Genomic DNA, 24,389 nt, shown 5'->3' with positions numbered 1-24,389 from the left:
ATGAAATTATGTGATATTTAGAGCGTTTGGTTAATATACTTAATGTCTGTATATAACAGAAAGCCAGTATGTTGTCAAAGACCTGACAAAACAATTTAATTTCCTTCTACTTTCAGATAATTGTGCAAAATATGAATAGATTCTATGTTTATACAGATAAGATTTTATAAATATTTTTAAGTACAAAAATTTCATTGAATTTATTAACTAACATTAACTAATATTTTCTACGTTTTGAAGGCACGATGTGTCCGCTTGTTCAGTAACAAAATAAATTAAATATTTTTTAGGAAAAAAAAAATTTGTTCAGAAAAATAAAGTTGTAATTAATAGCTATCAAAAAAAACTTATATATATAGGGTAGAGGAAGGCTTAAAGGTCCGCAGATAAAAAGGTCAATGTACTTTTTATCTGTACTTTTGTACTTTTTGCTCCGTATCTCCAAAACCGCTAGACACGCCCCCGCAAAAATGTAACGAATTATTCTCTCAATACGAATCGAATGTTTTTTGAATCTTTCTAATCGATTGTGCCGTTCTTTCAAAAATGTCTGGATCTGCCTTTGCCAAAAACTAATCAGCAAATTTCTCTATGAATACGAATCGAATGTTTACTGAACCATTCAAATCGGTTGATCCGTGCTCCCAATATCGTAGATAAAAAATTGTATCCAAACACACACGCACAAACATACATCTATTTTTTCTAATGTATGCCAAAATGTCCAGAAACCTCTGAAACGTAGATATATAAAATGTTTATTTTCCATTTTTTGCGATTACTATAACTTACCCTACGGGAGTTTAAAAAATAAAACTATAATAAATATACAACACATACTAATCATTTGAATCAAGCACTACAAGAGAGAATGTATTGACTCATAGACAGAACGAAGATGCTTTATCCGTTGAAAATCGAAATTGAAATCAAATTGTTTGTTTATTTATTAAGTTTATTATTAAAAGTAATCGTGCAAGTGTATTTAAATACCGTTACTTGAATCTTATGTAATGCGTATATTGTTAGATATAAAACAAAAACAATTATATATATTTGCAGCCATTATAAATTCATATTGTGTGAAAATGTATATTTGAAGAAATGACAAAAATATTTATAATTGTTTTTTTTTTTCAAGGCAGCAGTAAATGAGAAAGCAATACACGTGATTTAAAATAATAATTTAAAATGAAAGTTATGGATAATAAATTATAAATTTCTAGCAAGACACTATATTATATATATATATATATATATATATATATATATATATATATATATATATATATATATACGCACATAGTGTAAATATGTATGAACCACGCAAGAATTATCATAAAATAATATTGATTTAGCTCAGTGTGTGCCGTCGATCCATTTGCTTATTTAACTAGTACTTTAAATGCGACAAAATATTCAGCCAATAAACAAAACGCGTATGTAAAAAATATATTATATATGCAATTTAAATTATGAGAAATATTTATCGCAATCATCACTGGTAAATCATTTGTCGTCTAGCAACAAAATTAATGATTACAAGTAAACATAAATTCAAAATAGAATGATTGATTTACAATATTGTTTTCTGTTTGTGAAACGCAAAGCTTTCAAATTATTGATCTTGAATCATTGAATTCAAAACTTCACATAGAATATATGTAATAATATGTAATTACATAAGTTGATTATTTTTTTGATAATAATATACGATAAATCATGTAAGTTTTATTTTTTTTTTAGTAATTTTAGTAAGGCAGACCATTGCACAAAACTTTTCTGTACGACTAGTTTTGATTAGCATTTATAGTGAAGTTAAACGCACTGAATTCGATTAATCCATGAATTCCAAAACTAGTAATACTAGAGCGGCTTGTTGTAAAAGTTTTTTTTAAAAATCAATACATCTTGAAATCCAATGATTATATTTTTACGAAATAATAGTCGATGTAACTATTTCTTTTCTGAATCAAATAAAAATAATTCCACAACTGTTTATAGATTATAGGTTCGTTATCACGTTCACTTGATTCTGTACATAAATTTTTGTGCGTTACAACTAGCCCCAAGGTTTTGTTTCAACTCACCCCAGATGTGATTTTTTACATTAATCAAGAAACCATTCATAGGATATAGCAATGACAAAAATGGTTACGTATTATCAAAGATTGAAATAAAACTAGAAATAAAATTAGATATAAAAAATTTAATAATGTGATAGATCAGTTTTTTTATTAACTATCAAAAACGACTGACCTGCACAGTTCTGTTTATTGCGTCGGACTGTTGTACAGATATACATATCCACTTTACAAATCCAATTATAAAATTATATTTATATCCACTTTACAAATCCAATTAAAAATTATATTTAATAATATCGTTTAATATTCTGTTGAAAATCGCCTGTTACTAGTTATTATTGGAAAAATGGATAAAAACCTTATGCTTTGCTTGAGTTTTCCCTTTTCTTTCTCTTTCGTATTTTGTTTCATAATTAGCTAAACTAGATTTTTTTGATCTGTTATTCTTCAATCAAAAAGGACGAAAAATACATGCGACAACCGTACCCACAAAATTTGTCACAATCGTATCTAACACACACTTCTGAAAACAAATCATCATTATGACGTGACAACTAAATTATCTTTGCAAAAACTAACAGCTAGTAAATAACTACTAATGTTCAACTGACAGCATAATAACAAAGTGATCTGTATACAATTAACAGTTATGATTAAAAAAGCTCGAAATTGAAAACTTACTTTTGACTCTTTAAAAGCAATGCGCTCTACAGATCATGTAAGGCACTGACTGAAAGCAATAATGAGAACTTGGCCGAACGATCATAATTCATCTTTCTTCCTTAAAAATCAGTATAGTTTAGCTGTTATGACAACTGTCACTACCGTACCTTGGCACAACCGTACCGAAGTCCTACCCAGTAGTTGGTAAAATACACAATGATTTTAATAAATAGATATACATATACATACACATATATATCACGTCCGCCTGTATATTTTATGAACTGTTTGCCTGTGCGCCTTTCGTCCGCTGAATATGTGTATCGACAAAAGCAGACCTGTTAAACAGACTCATGTGTCATTTGTCCGGGTTTTATTGAACAATTATAAAGCGTTTGTCAGCTATCATTAATATTTGCGCTGATATGTGTTATGACATTTGAGTTGTTTATTTATGCGACAGCGTTCATTGAGCAAACCCCCGCACATATTTACGCGCACGCTTAAGCGGCGCGCGAAGGGCGTGGGAACTGTCATAATCATACATACGTCGCGCTACCGAACGCTGGGCCGACCCCGGCCTAACACCGGATTATACCGGATTATTGAAAAATTCGAAGCCAAACGCCAAATAATACCGTAAAATGCTTAATGAGAACTCTGCCTTCATAACAGATTAATCTGCATACGCCCACGAACACTAATCCATACATATGCACGGTCATATATGAATGAACTAACCAAATTATACCAGTACAGTTAATAGCAATATTATTATTGGGGTTTATGCATAATAGCAAGTCCTGCGTGAATTATTATGAGCTATGCGATTCCTGAAAGTTTATTAACATCCCGTAGGGTAGTTATCGTAATGGGCCAAAAATCAAAAATGAAATATTTTGCATATCTTCACGTTTTGAAGGTTTCTGAACATTTTGGCATACCTCAGAAAAAAGGGATGTGTGTGTGTCTTTTGTATGTACGCATTTTTTCGTCCACGTTTTCGGGCGCACGGATCAACCGATTTCAAGAGTTCAAAAAACATTCGTTTCCTATTGATAGGAAGATGTGCTGATTAGTATTTGGCAGAGGCAGGTTTTTGAGTTTTATATTCCTCGAACATTTCGTTACGGTATGGAAAGTTCCAGCAATTCGCCTTAAGACACGATGCCATACACGACTAGTTTTGTTTTTTTCATCAAATATCTAAACGATTTCTCTTTCATACTTGCAACAATTTATAATTCAAATCTTCTAAAGTTGTTTTGATATACAGATAGAAAAAAAACTATTCATATTTTTGTTACTACTATTTTTCAAAGTTATATTATGTGATGCTATAACTATCGAACTATAAAAATGCTTATCCTTAGCAATTGGTTTTGTTCGCTACATTCAGTAAGTTAGTATGGAATAATATAAAATAATCAAAAACATCGTATTTAATTGTAATTGTTCGTAATTGAATATATAATTGAACTTAAAGATTAAAATTTGTCGAAAAAAAAATTGATTTAGGGTAGAGCGGAGCCAGAAGGTCGAATTTGACTTTCAGTAATTACACTGTTCAAAATCAAATCAAACAAAATCAAATAAACTACATCACAATGCATAACAAATATCAAACAAACAACTAACAAACTATATTCAATAATATTTTTAGTTAATTCCTAATTATAGAAATGTTTTTAGCGATTTTTCCAAAATTTGTCATCTGTCCCTTTTTACTCCGTAGCCTGGGTAAAAAGAGGCAGCCATGGGGTAACACTTACAATGCCTTACTTTAAATTTTAAAGGAATTTTGCGAAATAATAGCTAAATTATTCAACCAATGCAAAAATAATTATGGCCAAATTTTTACAAAGATCACAATGTATATAACATTGATCTGTATTTCGTCAGAAATATTTATAAGCAGAGTTGAAATAACTATTAATTTATTTTATCTCTTGTAAAATTGCTTTTTCTAACTTAATTTACTTTTTTATCTACTATTTCCTTATTATTTACTTTTTTACCAGGGTAAAGGTTTAGTTGGTCCTTCTTCCCCACCTACATGTGAGCTATTATAAAGGTTGTAAAAAGCATCTGTTGAATCTAACTTTAAATTAACATACATCTTATAAAATAATTAAATAACGTAAACTTAAAAATTATATTATGGTCTCATAAACTAAACAACGGTGCTCACAATACTTTTGTTATAGATTTTCGAACATGGCAGTTTATATCCTGATTGAGTCGGAAAAAATAAAGTGGTGGGTAATTAAACATCTTTACCCACTACTTTTATATATTGTTGTTAAAATATTCTAACTTTAATTGTTTTTGAGATATTGGTGGTGGTACCTTTCAGATACCTTCTAGATACCTTTTTCCCGCAAACCTTTAAGCCCCGCACTACCCTAATTACTTTAGGAATATATATTAAAGATATTCTAGGCTGATCTTATGGTAGGCGATTCAATGAGAAGTACACGTAGATACATGTACATGTAATTACAAGTTATTACAAAATATCTATATTAACTGAAAATAAATCGATGAATGTAGAATTGACTCAACGATCGGCCAAATACTCACAATTTCGATCAATTCAAAATCTACGAAAAAATTCTAACTTATTGTTTTTGAGATATTGGTGGTGGTACCTTTCAGATACCTTCTAGATACCTTTTTCCCGCAAACCTTTAAGCCCCGCACTACCCTAATTACTTTAGGAATATATATTAAAGATATTCTAGGCTGATCTTATGGTAGGCGATTCAATGAGAAGTACACGTAGATACATGTACATGTAATTACAAGTTATTACAAAATATCTATATTGTGCAAAATTTGGAATGCAGTAGAATAACGCACTAAAATAACCAGTTATTCAATTTGCAAAAGTTTGCTTCTGATATTATGCGATATTGTTAGTTATTTATTTAAAATTAAGTGAAGTCATAAGACAAAAAAAAACAAACACATCATATAGATTGTTATCAAACACTTGGTTGAATTTAAATTAATGTTACCAGAGAGAAACCGAGGAAAGTGCAAATGATAAATATTTATTGGGGGTTTTATTAAAACCAATTGTTCACTAAAGTATCTACATCAGTACATCCATTACTTTACAGACAAGTATACTTTATTAATTTAGTTAGTACATGAAATTATAAAAATAATCAAATAAGTTAATAGTTGATAGAAAAAAATGACTAATTATTGTATCTATGTATTTTAAAATGTGATAATCATATAATATATGCAAATATTAGAATTAATAACTGAGTATCAAATGAATGTCGTTAAAGACTACATGATTTTCGCATTTTATTTCTTCTACGCTAAAACCTTTTCAAATAAAATGTGGTCTCTATTATTATTTATATGGTCTCTATGCTTGCCTAAATCAACATAGAAAAATCTTCGGCAACCATACAATGATGACGTATTTCTTGTTTTCTTGAAAATATTGGTTGCTTAAATTCAAAACGGCGAAGTGTTAGAACATATAATATTGCAATAATAATAAATAATATTGATTATTAAAAGCTGTTTTGTGTGGGAAGGATAAAGAATAGATAGTTCATAATTATAAGATCAAGTTTTTAAAATCCACAAATTAGATCTGAAAATGGTTTTTGTGCAAAAAATGAAATTACAAACGATTACATTGCTAGCTATTATAAAATAAAATGTTTGATTCACATTCGGTAGTTAATTCTGGTTAATTATAAACTAATCAAAGTAAGTATCAACATATCGTATATAGTTTTTAAAGAACTATTTTTTAAAATAATATCAACCCCCTATAATAGCTCGCATATTATGGGGAGAGGAAGTGCGCATTGAAAATTAATGATGCCTGATTTCCCGTGCGCGGTTCACGATTATAGGGGTAGTCGGGAATCATAAACTGAGTATAGAGTTCATTTATTTTTAAACTTAGACCCTCATAGTGGGAAATTTTAAGATGCTTTCGGGTGTTAAATTTGTATTTCGGTTGGTTGACCGGCTAATTTGTCAATTCTAGAATGTTTTATTAAAGGCTTAGCTTAACGATTAAAATTATGCGAGAACTTCGCATTATTAGGGTAGGGGCACAAAGGTCTAATTTGACTTTCGGTAATTATACTGTGAAAACCAAACTAACTAATTAAAATCAAATAACACATATCAAACAAACAACTACCTAACTGTGTCCAGTAAAATTTTCTATTTTTCACAAATTTGTCACCTGGTCCTTTTTACACTAAAGGCAGAGTAAAAGATCCAACATTTTATTTTTAATTATAAAGAAGTTTTAGAGAATAATAGTTATATTATTTTTTCAATGCAATGCAACAAAATTATAAATCATAATCTTAGTATGTATTTTTAAGCATAATGTATAACCTGCCATCGCCTTGAATCTTACAACATAGCTATCGGGAGATAAACGGTAATGTTTAAAAATCCTTAACAAAAGTAGTTTCTTGCGTTGTTATTTTTGTTTTGGTTGTGAGCACTGTTGCTTAGTTTTCCAGACCTTAATATAATTCTTAAGTATAACGTTAAATAATCAACGTGTAATATTATGGATTGTTAATTTTAACACGTGGGTGGAATAAAAAAAAACAACTGAACTTTTACCTTGGCAAAGGTGTAAACAATAAAAATTAGTAAACAAGAAAGCAAGTTAAGGTAAAAAAGCAATTTATATATATATATATATATATATATATACATTTATTTATATATTAGAGTGGTCTTTAATATGGACATTTTCGAATTTCCTTGCTCCCAAGGGCTCAAATGGTTCCAAATTGATAATTTTCTGAAAGTGTTAACTCTTAATATTAACTTCTAGATAGTGCGCAATTCAATCAAACTTCGTATGGAAATAGCATGGAAAAAAATTTAAAAATTAAAAAAAAAAAAAAATTAGGTATAACTTAGCGACAAATGAATTAAAATAATAAAATAAAAGTCAACATTCGTGTAATTTTTTATTGAAAATTCGGCGCTCTGCAAAATTTTTGAAATTTTTTTCAAGGTATTTCCATACAAAACTTTGATTGAATTGCGCTCTATCTAAAAGACAATATTAAGAGCTATAACTTTCGAGAATTGTTTTTTATCAATTTGGAACCATTTGAGCCCTTGGGAGCAAGGAAATGCGAATATGTCTCATGTATGTACTCATGTGGTAATTAAATAATCACTAAATCTCATATGATTCAAAAATATATAAGAATATCCCTCCATAAAACCTGCATTTCTTCTGCCGCCACATTAAATTTCACACAGACTATTCAACAAGAAACATTTCTTCAATCCTGAAAACAATTTTATTCCGACGCATTCAGCTTATTATTCGTAATCATATTACAGATACACCTTTTGTTTAGATCTCAAAAGTCATGTGAAAATTTTGTGGTCCACATGACGCAACGTAATATTCTCACGTAAACATTATGCGATATATTTACTGTGTGAAATAAAACGTCAAACATCCATATTTCATACAATAAATTTACACAGCTGATTTGCTTAATAGGTATACAAGTGCGCAGTGTTCGTTTCACTTAACCTGCTCTCCATGGATTCCATTAGCGAACAAGTGAAGCGGCAACTACTAGTTGCGCGAGTACACGCTTGACGCATTGGCAGATTGGCGGATTGACGGATAGCGAACATTCCCGGACGATTCTGCTACCGTTCCCGAGCTGGACGATGATATAAATCAGTTTAACGTATTTTGGCAATTATAGTCGAATCATAATATAATGTAACTAGTGGTGTATGGGATCGTGCCTTAAGGCAAATTGCTGAAACTTCCCGCAGCGTAATAAAATGTTCGAGAAATATTAAATGTTTTCAAATACATTATTATTAATACTGTAACATTGTCTAATATTTTTTATAAGAATTATATAAACTGAATTACAAAGTTAAAATTATTTATTTAAAGAATATAAGTGAGCTTTAGAACTTTAGCCACAATTAAAAAAATAATAATAATAATAATTTAAAAAAAAACTGTTTTGAAACAATTTTTTTTTCTAAAATCTATTATTTTGTCAAAACAAGCAGAATGTTTTTTGAATCATTCAAATCGGATGCATAGTTCTCTCAAAAACCGAAATTTTTTGTACATTTAGCTCTGTATCTTCGAAATGGCAGGATCTGCCTTTGCCAAAAACTTATACCCTCTTCTCTCAATTATTACAGATTGAATGTTTTTTGATCATTCAAATCGGATACTCCGTTCTCTTAAAAACTCGATTTCTATTTTCTGCACACTTTGCTACGTATCTCCGTAACGGCTGGACTTGCCTCTGCCAAAAACTAATCAGCACATCTCCCTATGATAGGGAGCCTATCAATAGAAATCAAATGTATCGGTTGTTCCGTGCGCCCGAAAACGTGAACGAAAAATTGCGGACATACAAAACACACACACACATCCATTACTTCTGAGGTATGGCCAAAATGTTCAGAAACCTCCGAAACGTAAAGATATGCAAAAATTTTCAATTTCAATTTTCGGCCCATTACTATAACTTACCCTACGGGAAGATAATTATGAACTTTTAATAATATTGCAGTGGCGGGATTAGCTCACAGAGTAGCCTTCGCGACCTGGAAATTTTATTAGAATTGCAAATACGGATATGTACGTAAAAATAATCAGACATATGTATAAAGATTTTAGAATTATAATTAAATGAATTTAAAAAGTAGAAAAAGTAAGAAGAGCTTACAAGATGAAATTAGTGGAAATAACAGACGCCTTGTGCGAACTTATTAACTGTTCGTGGCGGTTTTAAATTATTGTCATTAGAAGAAAAAAAACAAAATTTTGATGGTGTAGAGCGGGCTTAAAGGTCGGCGGGTGAAAATGTCTACCACCGATATCTCAAAAACAAGTATAAAGCTTACATATATGTGAGGACCAACTGAAATTTTACTTTGGCAAAGGTGAATTATTATATAAATAGTAAATCAAGTTGAAAAAGGCTATTTAAAAAGAAATAACTAAATTAATATTTATTTCAACTCTGCTGAAAACTATTTTTCAAGAAGAAAATATACTGCAATCTTTGTGCAAAAAAAGTTAACCATGAAATTTATATTTTGCATCAGTTGAACAATTATTTCGTAAAATTCTTTAAAAATGAAAATATACTCTGGGCGTCCCATTTTAGTCCTCCAATTGAGTAAAAAAGACAAGGCGACAAATTTTTGAAAAAAAGGAAATAAAAGAAAAAGGAAAAATATTTCTACAATGATGAATTAGCTAGGAGTTTTACTCAACAAAGTCAGATAGTTGTTTGATATGTGTTATTTGTTGTGATATAATTAGTTTGGTTTTCACGATGTAATTGTTCAGAGTCAAATTGGACCTTTGTGCCCCGCCCAGCATAATATGAGCTGAATTTTAGGTGTTAACTGCAAATAATTTTGGTCGATAAATTTTGTTTTCAGAATAAAATGCTGTTGATTTTTAGAATAATACAATAGTAGGTGATGAAAGGTTGAAAACAAAAAAATAAATCATTAGGCTAGTTCAAATATGATGTAATATTTTTATTTAGTTTCAAAATCTAATTCAAAATTTAAGATAAAAAATGTGACCGTAATATATGACTAATATTAATATTTCCAAGAAATATGCAGTACTATAGTTATGAATTTTTTGTTTTGTAATAGTATGCATTCCCAAAGTGGTTAGATTTGCAGAACCCTTTCTTAAGAAAAAATTAGTGACCATAAGTATCAATGATTGCCTAACAATGCTGTTAAATTTACACAATGAGCAGGAATAAGGACAGTTGTGTATTGTGAAATCAACATTTAGCTACTTCTACGAACGTTTATAATGCATTAGAAATCAATAGAAATGTCCGACTTGCTCAGAGATGCACTCAAATCTATTCACCAGCACGACAGTTCCAACAGACAAACAGAAGCGACGCCAGAGTAAGAAAAACTGCTACTGTGCATACACTGCTTTTATTCACTTAACTGTGCTAACATTCATATTGCATTGTAATTTACACCATAGTAATAATTTATTGCCATATGTGAACACGATCACAATTTCTTTCTATTAAAGGCAAAAAATGGACATATAATCCGAACACAGTATATGCAATTTTAATAAATAATTCGAAGGAACCATGATCTTGTATAGATTGTATTACAGTAAAAATTTGTTTATACCGCGCTCAGTTATACGAATTTGCGATTATCCGAACTATCAACCGCGACAAATGTATGTACAAACCTATAAGCCAAATTTTTGCATGAATGCTGCAGTAGAAATAATTGATTTTCGTTGATATCTATGTATATATGTTACTTTTAATAAATACACAATATTATTCTTTATTCATTCGATTATCCGGATTTTCGATTATCCGAATGCCTATCGACAACAATTGTCCGATTAATCAAGATTCCACTGTATATATAATTTGAATGATAATGGCATTATGGCCAATTAAAACTCAAAAAGCATTAATTTGATACTTGATAAAATCACAAAGATACAATGTATATTATACAATTAATATTCTGAATACATTAATGATACATTGATACATTAATAATCTGAAGTTACATTGCACAACAAGGTTTACTATTCTTTGACAAAAATAATAATATCAAATAACAAAAGACTAAGATAACAGGTGGGTTTACAGATCCGCGGTTAAAATACCATAATCTCAAAAACAAAAAAGGGTGGTGTTTTTTTAACAATATTTTGAAGTAGAAAAAATAATTACTAACTAGCCATCGCTTTAAATCGGTTGAGTTTGATCTAACAAGATAAACGGATATATTTTCAAAATTTTAACGAGAGTATTTTTTTAATTGTTGGTAAAAGCTTACATATGTTGAGTAGAAGAAACAACTGCCAAAATTAACTTAAGTTAGAAAAGCAATTTTACAAGGAATAAATTAATAGTAATTCCAAATCTGCTCGTGAATATTTCTGAAGTACCAAACCAAGGTTATGTTCAGTATGGAAAATGTGCCCATAAAATTTTTTATTTCGCATTGATTAAATATTGTAGCTATCATTATATAAAATTCCTTTATTTTTAAAAATAAGATATTGGATTTGTTTGTCTTCTAGTTGTATACTCAGCCTATGGGACAAAAAAGGTCAGATGACAAACTTTAAAAAAATAGTAAAAAACATGTCTATAATTAAGAATTAACAGGAAATTTTACTGAACATAGTTCTATGATATATATGTATATGCAACATAGTGCGTTGTATAATATGTGTTATGCAGTTTGGTTTTTCAAAAGTCAAATTTGACCTTTGTGCCCCGTCCTACCCTATTAATAAACTTATCGACTAAATTTATACTATTATATTTACATATAAAGTCACAAATCCCTACACATCTATTCAATTTTTTTATTTTTTTAAATATATTTTACATTTTCCAGATACCTCATTGAAATACTTTTTCCTATTCACATAACCTATGAATATTCTGATAAACAATAAATGTACATTTTGCTATAGAATAAAAGTAAAATATTATAATATCTCGAACAATTTTGATTCGCGTCGTACCCTGATTTATTAAATCGCAAAACAAAAAGCGTACCGCTACCGAAGGGTGCGTTCAATCGTTCGTGAGCCCGTGAGAGATTATTATTATTGCAGTCGATTGCAGTTTAACTCGAACTTAACAAACCGAAGCGAAGAATAACAACCCTTGGTATTTGGTGGAAGCCAATCAAACAATCAAATAACAAAACACGTGACCGGGCACAAGGTCGGTTATAATTGGAGGCGTTTTATCTATCAATTTCTGCGTTCAAAAATAATCAATACGCAACGAGTTGTTTTTTGTCAAATGTGATTTTGATCATTAGGGACTGGATGTTTATCTGAAATCACTGTCACGAAAGGTTAAAACTTGTTGGGTAGTAAGCAGTAACTTTCAATAATAAAATCAAGTATTTTACCATTTTGCGATCCCGAAAACTTGTCACAATACTTAGATGCATTTTTTAAAAAATAGCCTTTTAATGTCAACCGATCTTTAAATTTTTAAATTTATAATTCAACAAAAAGTCTTAATCCTTGAAAAATTAGAGCAATTGTATTATTGCTTATAATTGTAATCCCAGAAATGTTATTACAATTGTATTATTGTTTATGATTGCAGACCTGTTAAATGTTGCTTCTAAGTTTTATCAAAGCTGAAATTCACCAGGTGGTACAGCACGTTTGGGAAGATTTTAAAAGTTCAATGTTTAAATAAAATGTTCGTTTTTCAGCTTTTCCAGGATACTATAACTGTTAATTGGGATGCTTTACGTTATCAGTTGGATAAACTAAATGATGCATTTTAATAGAAAAGACTAGAATTAACCCACAAGCAAGGTATAGTACTGCATCGAGACGTCGCAAAACCTCACATAAGTTTGGTCGTTCACCATATTCTCCAGACCTGCCATCATCGAACCATTATTTGTTCTGCCAACTAAAAATTTTTTGGCTGGTAAAATCTTCACCTCAAATCAGAATGTCAAAATCAACTTTGACCAAATTTTTGCCAATATCGACTAAAAAATTGATGATCTCGGAATTATACTAATACCAGAAATACGACAAAAGATTTGCTTATTGTACGAAAATTACGTGTCAAAATGTCTATAACGAAGATACTTTCCGAACCCAATAATGAACAATTTTTTAGCAAGCAACCAATCTTTAATTAGTTTGTAAAACATTTTTATAACTAGTTATGTTTGAAAATGTATAATATATCTAGCAAAAAATAATCAAATCGTAAAACGGCAAAAGCATTGCGCTTGATTCACTAGTAAAGTATTTTTATAGAAGAAATTACAGTGACGTTACTGAGACAATAGGTATATATATCGATAATTTGATAACTTGGATTCAAGAACAAGGCTCGAAGAGCAAATAATTCTGAATCAATATATATATATTGATTAATATAAACAACATTGCGCGGTGAGAGGTTAAAATATTGAAAAACTTGCAGATATTTTGAAGATACCCGAGATCAAACTGTGATATAGTTTGGCAAATTTTAATAGATACATTATAAATAACCAATTATTAACACACAATAATAAAAAAATGATTTTCGTAAGTTCAAAGCATATTGATTACTCGAAATAAAACTTAGCAAGATCATTACTTGAATTAAAATTAATTGATAATGATGATAATTAAAAGTAAAATTGTAAGCAAATATACCTGGGTATGCATTACTAACACTGTAATACCTACAATTTAAATAATATTTCATATTAGTTAGTAACATAATCAACTTATATTATTAGTACTTTCAACTAAATCGAAGAATAGTAACAGCTTCTTTGAAATGCGATAAAATTAAAAAGCATCGGCTTTTGTTGTCCCAAAAGTTTGTAAAACTAACGTTTTTGTATGTCCTATTGTCGTTACAACCTATGACACTATCGAATTTTAAAATATAAAGAAAGACAGCTTCCGAGCAGCTGTCAATTTGGCACTTCATGCTCGCCTCATTAGGTACAAATGAATTGCCAAAAGCGTTAAGAAAGCATGTAAGAGTTTTTATGAATTGGACGACTATTTAATATTTCATAACAGCTAGTTCGAATGACGAATATTTTGTACGAGTCAGTCATAGACCTCATAATACATAGATATATTATAAGGTCTACGAAGTCAGTATAATGCTAAATATTTTATGGTACTTCTCTAATATAGCTGTTATTCTTACAGGATTACAATCTGTGAGATCTCAATTTCTAATCATGAATACTTTTTTGTACATGCGCAATATGCATAGGTCATTCATCTTCTGTAAATAAATTTTAATTTACTGAACTATATTATCTTTTCAAAAAGATATTTCAATATATAAAATGTATGCTAGATAAAGGTGTATAAGTACATAAGTTGTCTACCTTTCTGTATTATACTTCTTCATTAGATATTTCACATCAGTACATTTATATGTAATATAAAAAAAGAAAAAGGTGTACTGTATTTATGCAAAAAATAGTTCTGAACATTCTTAAAAAAATCACATAACAGTATTTAGCCAAATGAAAAGGGTTCCAATTACTGCTATAGGTGAATCAGTATATAGTTTGGCATGGCGTGTTTGGCATACCAAACTAATTTTAATTTATTACATAATAAGAAAAATCTATAACGATAGAAAAATATAGTGCTTGAAGGAAGACTATAATATAAACTAAACACAGATAATTCACTATAATTTATAACAGTATAATCTACTTAAATTAAAGACCTATTATCAATGTCAAACGCATAATGAAATGCAAAAAGTAATTAGGAAATTATACATCATTCTTTATCGTCTGTAACTATTTCCCTTTTATTTGCAAACTGTCCACATACAAGTGCACGCCACTTGCTACGTAATTACATGTTTATACACATAAATAAAACTCGAAAATATTCTAGACGTGTGCTATATTTAATAACGTTCAACAATGGTACAAAAACGATGGAAGAGCAAATATTATTTCACTACCCTAAATGTCATCTACGTGGCACATGCACAAAATCAACCCTGTCGAAATCGTTGACAATCCGTGGGGCTGCACGCACTAATTGCTTAAAAATCTCCAAGAACGATTAACAAATGCAAAAGCTTCGAACAAGCACCGGCACGTGCCAAAAGTTAAATTATGAAATATTTAAATCTACGACTGGCAAAAAGAGAGATTAATATTAAATAAGTGAGTGACAGAAATCATGACAGATTATTTATGAACCGAAATATAAAATTATAATTATAAACTAGTGGTGTATGGCATCGTGCCTAAAGGCAAATTGAGGGAACTTCCCGTAACGTAATGAAAAATTGGAAGGAATATTAAATGTTTTCAAACAGATTATTATAAATACTGTAACTTATATATGATTACAGAAAAGTAAATAAACAAAACCTAATCAATCGAATTTGAAATGAAAGAATCTGTATAATATTTATAAGAATTATATAAACTGAAGTGCAAAGTTATAAAAATTATTTATTTGAAGTATAAGTATAAGTATAGTATAAGTATAAGTGAGCTTTAAAACTTTAGCTAGAAAAAAATTAAAATTCCAATTATTTTCGATATTCAATTTTTTTGAAAATAAAAGCACAAGCAGAAAGTTTTTTGGATGACTCAAATCGGATGCTTAGTTCTCTCAAAAACTGCCATTTTTTGCACATTTAGCTCGGTATCTCCAAAACGGCTGGACATGCCTTTGGCAAAAACTATTCAGCACATCTCCGTATCAATCAAAGGAAAAATAAATCAAATATTTTTTGAACCATACAAATCGGTTGATCTGTACGCCCGAAAACGTGAATGAAAAATTGTATCCATACATACACACACTCACACACATCCATTTCTTCTAAGGTATACCAATATGTTCAGAAAGCTTCAAGACGTAAAAATGTGTAAAAATTTTCAATTTCGATTTTTGGACGATTACAATAACTAACCCTACGGGAAGTTAATTAGTAAAATTGCTGGTACTTACCGTTCCGTAATTTAAAATAAATAAAGTAATATTTAAAGCCATAATTATTTTTTTTGAAAATTTTGAATTTTTTTCAAAGCGATCGTGTTGCTGTATTAAAGACGATATACCGAAGCGCGTAAGCGCTGCGTCGTAGTCTAATGGTTTAACATTATAAATCTTGCTACAGAACCAATAGAAATATATTATACTCATTATTAAAATCTAAAATATTCGAGTTTTTTTTCTTTTTTATTAGATCTTCGAAAGCGCTGGACCTGCTTTCCGAAAAAAATGATCAGTACTTCATTTCGTTAAAACAAATAAAATGTTTTTTGAATCAATCAAATCGGACGCTCCGTTATCTTTTAAATTACCATTTTTGGTACATCCGCCCCACGTATACATCATTTTTTTCATAAAGGTATACCAAAATGTTCAGAAGGCTTGGAAACGTGAAGATATATAAAAAAATTAATTTTCGATTTTTTGCGATTACTGTAACTTACCTAGCGGGAAGTTTAAAAAAAAATCAATATTTTCAAAAAAAATTGAAGCCTTTTAACTTCTCGTAGGGCAAGTTATAGCAATCGCAAAAAAATCGAAAATGAAAATTTGTATATATGTTTACGTTTCAGAGGTTTCTGAACATTTTAGCATACTTTAAAAAAAATTGATGATATATGTGTGTGTATGTGCTGATACAAATTTTCGTCGACGATTTTGGGAACACCGATCAACCGATTTGAATAACTCAAAAAACATTCGATTCGTATTGATAAGGATACGTGCTGATTAGATTTTGGCCAAGGCAGGTCTAGCCGTTTCAAAGGCACGAGGCAAACAGTGCCAAAAACGGTAACTCAGCTTTTAAGAGAACGAAGCGTCCGATTTTAATAATTCAAAAAACATTTTACTTGTATTGACAAGATGAAAAACTAATTAAACTTTTGGAAAGGCAGGTCTAGCGGTTATGGGCTCTCAATAAAAATAAGTTAAAAAGATGTCATTTGAAGGTCAAAAATGTTAATTGGATATATGTACATCAAATTATCAAATATTTTATAGAAATTTTAATAATGTGTACACATTTTGTGTATTTTTTTTAGGTTGCGTACCAAGCTTTTCAATTACGGTACGGAAAGTTCCAGCAATTTGCCTTAAGGCATGATACCATGCACCCCACTAGTTAAATTTTAAATTACTAAATTACTAAAAATTTAATTTGTAGGCACGATGCCATGTTCCACTATTTTTCCAAAATTTTTATTCAGCTTAGGATGAGAAAGATTTCATATGTGCCGTGTAATATCTCAGCGTCTATCCGTCGCCGTGTTTTGAGCAGAAAAAGAGTGGAGAGTCGGGAGCCGTCAATGAACCGACATCGACATTCTACAATCTACACCATGAAGTGCTTGGCAAACAGAACCCGGGCGTCGACTAGTAATCACTTTTGTACTGCGCGGTAGCTCGCTACTACCTATATAAATTTGCACTGGGTAAATTTGACGTGCATTCTAAAAAGTATAGTCAGGTCTACGCACACTTTACGAAACGCATTAATTAACATGAATTTAAAAAAAAATCAGTGTTGGTAGTAGTATATTTAACCAGCATTCAAAATATGTTCATGCAAATTTAACCAAACTATTCTCTGTAGATGAAACCGAATAAGTGATAAGTTTTCGTAGGATAATTATAGTAATGGGCCGAAAATCGAAAATGAAATCTTTTTGCATTTCTCGACGTTTTGAAGGTTTCAGAACATTTTGGCATATCACATAAAAAATGGATGTGAGCGTGTGTTTTGTATGTCGGCATTTTTTCGTCCACGTTTTCGGGCGCACGGATCAATCGATTAGAATGGTTCAAAAAACATTCGATTTCTATTGATAGGGAGATGTGCTGATTAGTTTTTGGTAAAGGCAGGTCCAGCCGTTACGGAGATACAAAGCAAAGAGTGCAGAAAATACAAATCGAATTTTTGAGAGAACGGAGTATCCGATTTGAATGATCTAAAAAACATTCAATTCGTAATGATTGGGAGAAAAGGTGATTCGTTTTTAGCAAAAGCATGTCCAGCCATTTCGAAGATACAGAGCTAAATGTGCAGAAAATGGCAGTTTTTGAGAGAACTAAGCGTCCGATTTGAATTATTCAAAGAACTTTCTGCTTGTTTCAACAAAATAATTGCATTTCGAAAAATTTTTTTTTGTTTCTATTTTTTTTTCAAAAAAAAAAAATTTTTTTTTCAAGAATTTTTTTTTGTATATCGAAATCCAGATTTTAATTTTAATTCTGTTCCAATATACTTTAAACAAATAATTTCGACAATGTTACAATATTTATAAAAATGTATTTGAAAACATTTAATATTTCTCGATCATTTCGTTATGGTACGGGAAGTTCCAGCAATTTGCCTTAAGGTGCCTTAAGGTGCAATTTGCCTTACGATGCCATACACCACCAATTTTTGTTTTAATCGTAATTTAAATTTTCACCTAATAACCTATGGGCCGATTCTGCCATAAAATAGACGAATGTTATAGCAAAGCTATGTTACGTTCCAATTTTCATACAAAATGTTAATAAATACTGTCATAAATATCATGCATTTGCCGTGCGATCACCCTGCAGTCTACTACTAACTACTTTTTGAAATTTACAAGTGCTAAGATTTATATAATGTTATTAACTGCAACTCTCTTTAAAATTTGATGCAAATTATAAGAGCATTTTGTGAAGGGTAAAAGTTTACGCAAGTTCTAACAAGCACAGTTACTTCTACGCGCTCTTGTCTACCAACATTAATCAAGATCTAATTTATTAGAAATTCCCACAAATGTTTTTGTATTTTGATTGCGTGTGAAAAAGCTTTCAAATTCATAAAACTCTATTGGCATTTTCTATATTTTGATATTTTTAACAAATTAATTAATTTGTTATGTATTTGTAGCACCCAAATCATAATTGATTAAATCTATTTCATTTCATCAATACAATTTATTGAATGTGACTGCATTTCTATTTTATATGAAATTGCGTTTTTAATTAGATTTATCAATTTTAATTACTCCCCATGCCGAAACGTTCCAAATTTTCTAAACGTTTTCACTCGAAAAGAGCAAAATAAATAATCTAATATGGATCTGCAAAATAAGTAATTAAAACAGGTCACATATCTGTGAAATAAAACATTATTATATATGATGCTCAAATATTAATGAATTATTAAAATTGATATTTATTTATAGTAGTATTCTATATTTTGTTATATATTTAGTTTATTCAAATATATTTATAGTAGTATTTATAGTATATATAGTAGAACACGATCTTCGAAATTTATTTTTCGTCAAACAACAACAAAATTTTGAAATATTAGCGACTATCAAATATTTGTCGACAATACTTGGTCATTACTGCTATGTTGAAATCTTAATTATTGAAGTCATGGAGAAAATTGCAATCACTTTTTATACCACTTTTTTATTTAATTTTAATTCCCATTAAACGTTCATTTCAAATTGTAATCTTTTTTGTTACATAAAATGGCAACATAATAATTTTGACAAATTCATTTAAATTAAGTAGGGATCAACAACAAAGAAAATATAAAACAAATACTTTTATGTGAAACAATATTGACTTTGGAATGACAAATATTGAAGCTGAGCGTTTAACTACTACTCTCGGGCGTAACTTGTGGGGAGATTTAATGCGTGTGTGTTTTATGTTTTGTCCAGACAAATTCTAATTATCATCCTACTATGTCATTTCTATTTGTCAGTAAAACGAATTTATAAATGGATGCTGAAATATTTCAACAAATGTTTAGTAATCTTGTGAAACAAACAATATATTATAACTTATTGTTAGTCATGCATGTTGCACAAATTACAAGACATATAAGTAAATATAATTCATTCATATACAAACTTTGAATCGCATTTTAAGTTAACTTTTAGACCATAATTGTGTACTAAATTATGAATTACAAAATTATTTTTTACGATTCAAATCATGATCAATAAAAAACAGCAAAGTGCGAATACAAATGATCACTCGAACGGTGTAGTCAAATTTCTTATTACACTAAAGGTGCTGATTAGTTTTAGGCAAAGGCAGGTTTAACCGTTTCGAAGATACGGGAAGGAAAGTGCAAGAAATAACAATTCAGTTTTTGAGAGAACGGAGCGTCGAATTTGAATGTTTCAAATAGCATTTTATTTGTATTTACGAAATGAAGAACTGATATTTTTGAAAAGGCAGGTTCAGTGATTCCGGAGATCTAATAAAATAAGTTAAAACTGGCATTGGCATTTGTCAAGGATATCCTGATGGTTTTGACACACCATAGAAAAACGAATGCAGTATGTACATTAGAGCGGGTCGATTTGTATGGGTCAAAAAAAGTCGCTTAGGCACTCATGATTTCAAAGGGATCAAAATAAGATACTTTGCTGAAGAACACAAAAGGTGAAGAAACCACAGCTCTAAAATGAATTCTGATGTCCTGTGTATTGGCCCAAAGATAAGGGATATAATTTGAAAAATTCCATTTTGACCTATTTAGAGTGTCCTAATTGCCTCCAAATGTATAACCGATCCCCACTAACTTTGGAAGGCCAATCCACCCATGCCCCCCCTGAGAGGTTACTCAACATTTAACCCTCATTTTTGGGTCAATGCACGGGACATCAGAATTCATTTTAGAGGTGTGGTTTCTTCAGCAAAGTACCTTATTTTGATTTCTAGTATCCGAAAATCATGCGTGCCTAAGTCACCTTTAAATCGATCCGCCCTAAGTACATACATATTCAGATAAAACAATTCTAACAAGAATTTGAGAAAACAGATCTATCTATTCAATATAATTTAGCTAATACAACTAAGGACATAAATAATATTCGATTTATATTGATGGAGTTTAGTACCCTAAATATTTTATAACTGATAATTGCTATTAATAATATTAACGTATATAACTGAACGTTTTAGTATAGTTTATTATTACGTACAAACGTGCAACTTTACTATGATATAAATTGAAACTTAAAATACTGTAATACAAGAGAGAAATCATAATTAGAATTCGATAAGTATCATTAGTTTTTTAATGAGCACATAGACTAAAAGTGTTGGTTATTTTTTATCATTCACGATATCGATTTCATCCGACAATAGCCTTAGAAGCTCTACATTAAGAAAGGCGTGAGCTATGTGGTATATTCTTTATTCATACGGAAATATAAGGGTAGTATTGTGATACGGTGGTATCAAGAATCAGATATCAAGTTACATACGAGCTTATACACTGCGATTGTCATTTTTTTCTAAGGGAAGAGCCGTGACTAAGCCAAGTACGTGCCTCATAATGTGTCCATCGAACAAGCGCAGTAATTTTATAAGTATACAAACTTGAATTAATTATTAAACTTAAAAATATTAATATTATATTAAGAATATTCTTATATTTACTAATGCAATCATCACAAGGAAGAAAATAATAAAACTAAATTATTTGAGGTGTTTAATATTGTTGCAAAATTACAAAAATACTTTTAATTACGAAGTATACTTTTATACTATGATAGCACATGAATAAACCTCATAACATAAACAAACATTCAATTACTTTCAATCTAATAAATCAATGGTGCTCAATCGTTCAAGCTTCATTCTTCTCTTGCGTATTCTGCAAAGAGTTGTCATTTTTAATATTTAATTCTTGTTTGAAATTTTTTTAATAGAATTTTTGGATTAAAATGATTACGTATAATAGAATATTTGAAAACTAATGGTCTTAAAACTTTCGTCGGAAAGCAAGCTTCAATGTCAAAAAAAAAATCGCTCAAAAACAAAATTGTATAAAAATAAATCGCACAAAAACAGATTTCACTAAGGCACATATATAAACATACGTATATACATACATGAAAACTGTTGGGATCGGAAAGTAATATATATATATATATATATATATATATATATATATATATAAATTAAAATTAACATATATAAATTATTAAAATTTAACGGGTATAATGGGTAGTACTGCAGCTCCAACTCATTTCAGGTAAAAATAGTGTAAAAGATTTCCCATTGCCATATCACACCGCAGTGCCCGAAATGGTTTTCAATTAGAAACGTAATTTTTATCTATATTTTCAAGTGAAACTGAACATCGCTGCTGCACGATGTCAGGTTGTAAAATGTGTTCAATTGTGATGACACAAGAAGACACATAATTAAAAAACAGCATATCAAAATAGTTATTTTACCAGAGCGCCATTTTTCTGCCGTGAGCAAGAATTAATAAAAACTTCCCAGATTTCCCAAAAAAGCTGAAACTAGTTTGCCAATGCAAAATGTATATTTAATTGTGAATTGTAAAAAAAAAAAACATTTTAGAAAATGTGGTGAACAGACATTTATAATGAATAAATTTTTCTTCTAATTTTAGGAGTTTTTTAATTGTTTAATTGTTTTGAAACATTTTACTTATTTATTATGCTATTTATTCTATTGAGCAAATCATGCCAAGAAAACTAAAAAAAAATAGCTTTTCATTTTCAATCATAACATTCGTATTTCATGTTGAATTTTTGAAATTTTACGTTAATTTAATTTTTTATTATTTACAATATCCAAAATTGCGTCGTAAACTTCACAATTACAATTAATTTTAGAATATGGACACCACTAGGTATAAAAAAAGCCTTAATATTCTCGTTCCAAAGTAAATTTTGCTTTCATTTTTCATATTTGTTCCATTTCCATATCCCTAACCACGCATGTCTTTCAAAGTTTATCAGATGCAAAACATTTGCAACAAAAACAAAAGTATCCCGATTAGTCATTATCCAGATTATAATTTGTTTATATCACAGTTCAGGTCGAGCGTTCGACGGGTTAAGATCGAGGTAAAAATTAATACAAATAATATTAGATAACAAATAATAGACGTGGTATGAGTCACAGGCTCGGGCCTGCTGATTTACGGCTACCGGCAAACAACAACAATGGTGTAGTGAGCACAGAAGTCGAAACTGGAATTAAAATAAGTAATGCAGTGCAATTAATTAATAATACGGATTATACGGGATATGATATTTCCGAAGGTATTGTTCATAGTAAAAATGAAATTCTAAGTGAGAATCATGTTGGAAAATTAGTTTTTTTTTTTTTTTTTATAATTTTTATTTGGCCTCGCTTACTCTGAGCATTTAGCCACCTACAACATTTATTTACATTCTATACTAATTTTTTATATCAAATTCAATTTATATACAGATTCTATTCTTCTTATACTATATACTTTCTCTCAACTTATCTTCTTCACTAAATTCTATTCTTCTACATAGTTCAACTTATCTTCATTCTTCCCTTTTTTTTTATCTTCTTACTTCTTTCTACTATTTCATTTTTCTTTATTTTCAATTCTAATTCAATTTTTATACATTCTAATACCTTATACATTCTAACCATTTTTTTTACATTCATCTTACAATTGAAATTCTGACACATTTTTTATATTTTTACAATTGGAAGCGCCAGGGATCGAACCAACGATCTCCGGCATGTGAGTCGGACATGCTACCTCTGAGCTATGTCCGCCACAGGAAAATTAGTTAATTCGAATAAAGTAAATAGCGTTCAAACGGATCTAAATGATAAAAATAGTGATAGTAAAAGTATTAAAAAAAGTGGTGTAGTTAGTAGTAATAAATCAGAAATAAGAAAAGATAGTAAAAAAATGGATAAAATAAATAAAATAAAATCTGAAAGGAATGCGTTAAATAAAGATGTAATTAAAAAAGTTATAGTGGAATTGAATGAAGAGGAAATAAAAGAAATAATAAATATTAATAAAAACAAAGCAAGTGAAAATTTGAAAGAAACAGTTAAAAATTGGTTTGATATGGTAATGGAAGAAGAAACTAGTGAGGCAGTTGGTGTAAATGAATCTCAGGAGAATAGTAATGATATGGTTGTTGAGGAAGAAGGCGATATAAATCAAAAAGAAAAGACAGCTGTAAAAGAATTCGAGGGAAATCATAATGATATTGCAGTAAAAAAAAATTTAATAAGAGCTTCAACATGTTAAATAGTGGAATAAA

At 29.6% G+C, this 24,389-nt stretch overlaps 1 protein-coding gene across 1 annotated transcript in view; it reads right to left on the bottom strand.

The window, feature by feature from the left end:
* The window catches only part of LOC113375358 (thyroid transcription factor 1-like), a 42,260-nt gene extending 18,512 nt beyond the window's left edge, over positions 1-23,748 (bottom strand). Inside the window, exon 1 of the mRNA XM_026615294.1 lies at positions 23,740-23,748. Within this exon, the coding sequence (XP_026471079.1) occupies positions 23,740-23,748 (9 nt within the window). The remainder of the gene's footprint in view (positions 1-23,739) is intronic.
* Positions 23,749-24,389: the final 641 nt, after the last annotated feature.

This window comes from Ctenocephalides felis, unplaced genomic scaffold, assembly GCF_003426905.1.
Source record: "Ctenocephalides felis isolate EL2017-DRISC unplaced genomic scaffold, ASM342690v1 CF-g0.4_SCAFFOLD_01886, whole genome shotgun sequence".
Lineage (NCBI taxonomy): Eukaryota > Metazoa > Arthropoda > Insecta > Siphonaptera > Pulicidae > Ctenocephalides > Ctenocephalides felis.
Note: the sequence above shows the minus strand (reverse complement) of the source record. Positions and strands in the feature narration are given on the sequence as shown.